Source organism: Cucurbita moschata, unplaced genomic scaffold (assembly GCF_002738365.1).
Source record: "Cucurbita moschata cultivar Rifu unplaced genomic scaffold, Cmos_1.0 Cmo_Scf00010, whole genome shotgun sequence".
In the NCBI taxonomy this organism is placed as follows: Eukaryota; Viridiplantae; Streptophyta; class Magnoliopsida; order Cucurbitales; family Cucurbitaceae; genus Cucurbita; species Cucurbita moschata.
Genome location: NW_019268526.1, coordinates 833,680 through 838,563, shown reverse-complemented (window position 1 = coordinate 838,563; position 4,884 = coordinate 833,680). Strand labels below are relative to the sequence as shown.

The following is a 4,884-nucleotide window of genomic DNA, read 5'->3' as shown; positions in this document are numbered from 1 at the left end:
TGGATTATGATGCTTGATGATATGTGCGGTATATACATATTTTGTTGAGTGACGCTTGATATGTTTGACGCACGTTGTGGCATTATGATGAGCATGATGATTGCATGATTTTTACCTTAATATGATGATGCTTTCCATATTGAGCATGCTAGATGATGATGAGTGCCATATTGCATCATGTCGTTAGATCGACGTAGGACACAACCCTAAGAGCATGAAAATGATATTGATATAAATATCCACGAGTATGCGTTACCTAGAGTAACAAAGAGATGAGACTAGAGGGTTGTGTCAGAAGAGACATTACGATGGATTTAGAGGGACCTCATGCATTTTGTATGTTCATAAGCATAGGGCTACTTCCCCTAGAGATGATGAGTGCGGACGCGCACCTTATGATGAGCGCGAAAGCGCACAGGTGCGAAAGCACACAGATGAGGGTGTTCATGAGGCGCATGACACTATGGGGTTCCGCTGACCTCCGGACGTCGCTACAGATTAGCTTGACCAGAGGGTCCAGGGGGTGTGCGAGCGCCCTGGGGACTCACACTCGCACGTGTGAGTCGTGTGTAGGGAAGTACTACACATCCAATTTTTCCGAGACTGGAGGCCACCCCTAAGATGATTAGAGATAGGTCCCTATTCATGATTGCATGTGTTTGCATTAGCATGGCCCCTATAGTGGGGTCACTTACTGAGTATTTCTTCGAAATACTCAGGCCGTGTGCCATATTGTTTTTTCAGGTAAAGGCAAGGCGCCCATGTACGGTTGACGGTGGCATCGCGATCAGAGACTGTGGCGCGTGCATAGGATAGGTGCATGTTTAATTCCTAGTCTTAGTTAGAATAGGGCGTTTGCAATTCATTCATTTATATTAATTAATTTGTAGTCGTTTTATTTTCTTTTCTTTTCTTTTTGGAACTCTAGCTCAATGTTTGAAACACGTAAGTCCGGCAGTGTTTTCCAAAGTTTTAATGTATTCTGAAGTTTTAAATTTTTCCGCTATTGATAATGAGCATGCTTAGATTTTATTCTGCATTAGAGATGAGCATGAGACGTTAGTGGCGACTCTGGATATGTGGAAATTTAGGGTCGTTACATAGGGTGCGCTTGGTACTGCATGCATTCTAGAGAAAATTACTCGTAGGTGGTTAGATTTGATAGTCCTCACTTACGAAGTTAATTATATATTTGTTGGACTTGCTACCCTAGTGGGATTTCATACTTAGATTTTATATGCTTTATGGATTGTCTTACTGTTGCTTATATTTGTTCATGTTATGTGGCGGACGGGGGTATTTGTGTATCTGTGCTCCGGGTGCTAATGGATGTTTTCACCCCGTTGAGCTTGTTTGACTACATGCATAGTTAATCATGCATAAACTCCTGCTGAATGATTGTGTGATCTTATGATGTGAATGATAACCAGCAGTGTTGAGTTGTGTTGGAAACATAGTTTAGAAGCAACTGCCGAGTAATTAGTAACTTTGGTCAAGGTTAACCATGCAAGCGATCTTACTATTGGGGTTAGATAACTATATGATATATGATAGTGCATGCCTTCTAGCCGCTACATGTACCCTAACATTTTTTATGCTATGCTTGTGTACTTTATGTATTGAAATGTTATATTGTACTATGTATGCAATGTGATGTCTTTTATATTATGTTAAGACTAAAATGTAATGCTATGTAAGAATGTCATGTAAAGATGATGTAATGGACTATGTGATGTTTACTCGTGCATGTGTGGAATATGTCAGGGATGAAATGAGAAAAGAATTATGTTGATGCTATGTTTTTTAATGTAAATTATGAGATCTCATGCATTTATGTGTGTCATGTGCATCGGGATACTTACTCATTATGTTATGTTAGTAGGGACGTGTACTTTCGATATTCATGTTCGTCATGATATCATGCAGGCCTTTCTTTTTCTGTTGCGTCTAACAACATGTGACACGTTAAGTCCAACCATGTCAAGCCTACGGGTACCTATACAAACTCGCTTGGTTTATGTGCGTGCACTTAGGATGTGTGTGGGGAAGTACCACACATCCAACCCTGCTCATAATTAGAAAGAGTCCAACACCATGTGATGGTTTTAAGATAGGTCTCAATTATGTTAGATGTGTGATTGCATTGCTAACCCAACCGTGGGTGATCTACTAAATATTTCATAAAATACTCAAATCTAGTGCTACCCTTGTATTTTTCGAATAAAGGTAAAACTTCCATGCACGGATGACAGATTGTTGGAAAGAGCATGGAAATTCAGATAGAGCATGATAGGACAGTAGAACACATTTAATTTCAATTAGTAGTTGATAGGTGTTTTAATGCAATTATTTTATATTTAAAACTATGTTATGTTTAATTTCTTTTCTGAACTGAATAAGTAAGTTCATGGCTTTATTTTAAAAGTATTTATTAAGAACTTTTGCATACGTGATTAAAGCATGCTTGGGATGGACGTCACTAATTAGGTTAAAGAAAATTAGGAACATTATAATTACGGGTTGTCGATGATGAGAATTGTTCATTGACTTAGTAGTTGATTACTCAATGTCTCTATATGCTAGTTTGAGTTGAGTTAGATGATCCTAATCTAGAATAGGTGATGAGCAAGTAACCCTTTTTTAAATAAAGTTTGTACTTTGATTTTGCTGGTTATTCTTTATGTTTTTGGGCTTATTTGCCCCAACAAGTGAGTGCCTTAGGGAGTGTTTTTAGTACTCACCTTTTTAAAAATGATTTTTAGGTAGAAGCTAAGTCGTGATATGAGAGTGACAAGTAAGGTTGTGAGACCCAGCTACAGAATGACTCCAGAGTTTTATGTTCTATGTTTTTTTTAACGCTTCGTTTTAAATTGTCTCACGTTAGGAAACTCCTAGTTTATGAAGTCCAAAAGATGAACTTATGATATTTTATTAAATGCATGTTTTTCCAATTGAGATTTATGTATGAAAGTTTTATAATTAGTATAGCTTGATTGGAGGTGATCCATGTGCGTAGCCTAGACACGAGTACAAATGCACGTTTGAAGGGAGTAGCCATGCTCCAGTTGCAACACGTGTCATCCTATGAGTGGCCTTCCATCTTCCTCTACATCTGTTTTAGTCTCATGAATGTAATTATTTCTATTTATTCTTTGAAAAATGGCGTCATAAGGTGTGGCTTGAACAATGTGCGATGCATGTCCTTATACTTTTCAGCCACATTCATCCGGTCAGAACTTCCATATCTTTTTGCTAACAAATCGTATTTCTAACCGTAAATATTTTCAACGATACTTGTAGCAGTTTTGGAGGATGAATTCAAACGTACTCGAGTTTAGGAAAAATGTCAGCTAAGGCCAACCAAGTAAGTGATCTTACTATCAACTCGGTTGGAAGACTTCCTTATGTATGGCAATACATGCCCAGTGGCACTTGCACGTGTCATTTATGCTTTATATTATATGATAATGTGACTATATCATATGATTATGTGACTACGTTTTATGATGATGTGACTATGTTTTATGATGATGAGACTATTATATGACGATGTTATATAATGTTATATGATGTTACACGATGATGTTATGTGATGACGTTACATGATAATGATATGATGATGATGATGCATGATGCATGATTACATGACAACTTAATATGATGTTATTCTATAGTAAGAAGATGTGCATGTATTAAATGTCATGATACATAATGACGGCGAGTTTTCTAAGACACAACCCTAATTGATGTTAATGACGAGGAAGGTATTTAAGCCAACACATGCACTTTTCCTTGTGTGATGTATGAATAATGCATAGGGTTTTGGCTTAAGGATGATTAAAAGATGAAAAGTTAGAGGGACCTCATTCATTTTCTTACCATGAACCTAAGTTGAGCTTAGGTGAACTAATTTAACATAGGGTACAACTTAGAAAGAGCCGATACTTAGAAACAAACTCCTAAGCATGAATAAGACACCAGACAAACGAATGAACCAATGTTGTAAGACTTAAGAACGAATTAAGAACTACAGACAAATTAGTTATTAAGTATTTTTAAACTCACCCATGCTAATTTAATTCTTTTTAGATGAGGCCTAAATAGAGCGGTCAAGGCAAGGGCGTCCACGAGTTGGGGGGCTGTAGGGGTTGGACTAGATCGTGTTTTATTTTTCTTTGACTTGATGTATTTATGAACTCAAAGTTTTATATCCTTGTTTGTTATTTGTCTATTTTGTAAATTATCTCATTGCCCTTCAAATGCTTAAATGTATTTGTTTATTTTAAATTAGTTGTTCAATTTTATGGTTATTAAATGTGCACAAGTTTTTTTATTTATTTTAAATTAATGTATATTTTCAACTATTTGTGACGATTTATAATTTAAAAGTTCCTAAAAAAGTAGGTCATTATAGTTATGAATTCTTGTTAGTGAGGGTTTATCCTTTGACGTTCATAGATGAGAATAACTTTTATAGTCGATTCAAAAAACTTATCATTTTGTGAACTTCATCCACCAATATGAAATTCATGTTTCCCAACAAAGATCTATGGAAATAACCGAAAAGGTCTCTCGTGATATTAACAAAGTGACCCAAACAAACCAAAATCAAAGCAATGAATTAGGCGAAGTCAATTTGGTAAAGAACATGTGTGACTAATTGCCAGTGCCCTTTCTGCTTGGTCCTGTAAAAACTTGGTCGCGACTAGAACCCTTCAACTTTGGCGCTAAGCTTTTTGGTTTTTCAGCGACGTCGTGGTCTTCAACACCGCCTCGCTCAGTACCTGATCTGCTTGGTCCTGTAAAAACTTGGTCGCGACTACAGCCAGAACCCTTCAACTTTGGTGCTAAGCTTTTTGGCTTTTCAGCGACGTCGTGGTCTTC

At 36.9% G+C, this 4,884-nt stretch overlaps 1 protein-coding gene across 2 annotated transcripts in view; it reads left to right on the top strand.

Moving 5' to 3' along the window:
- The window catches only part of LOC111448887 (probable disease resistance protein At4g27220), a 36,742-nt gene extending 32,434 nt beyond the window's left edge, over window positions 1–4,308 (top strand). Inside the window, exons 3-4 of one of the 2 annotated variants that reach the window (XR_002711495.1) lie at window positions 4,090–4,165; window positions 4,230–4,308. Coding sequence is in view for 1 of the 2 variants with exons in the window: in XM_023088665.1 (XP_022944433.1) it covers window positions 4,090–4,104 (15 nt within the window). In the remaining variant the exon portion in view is untranslated. Of the gene's footprint in view, window positions 1–4,089 lie in introns of both variants that reach the window. The other variant, XM_023088665.1, reaches the window with a different exon arrangement.
- The last annotated feature ends 576 nt before the right edge of the window (window positions 4,309–4,884 follow it).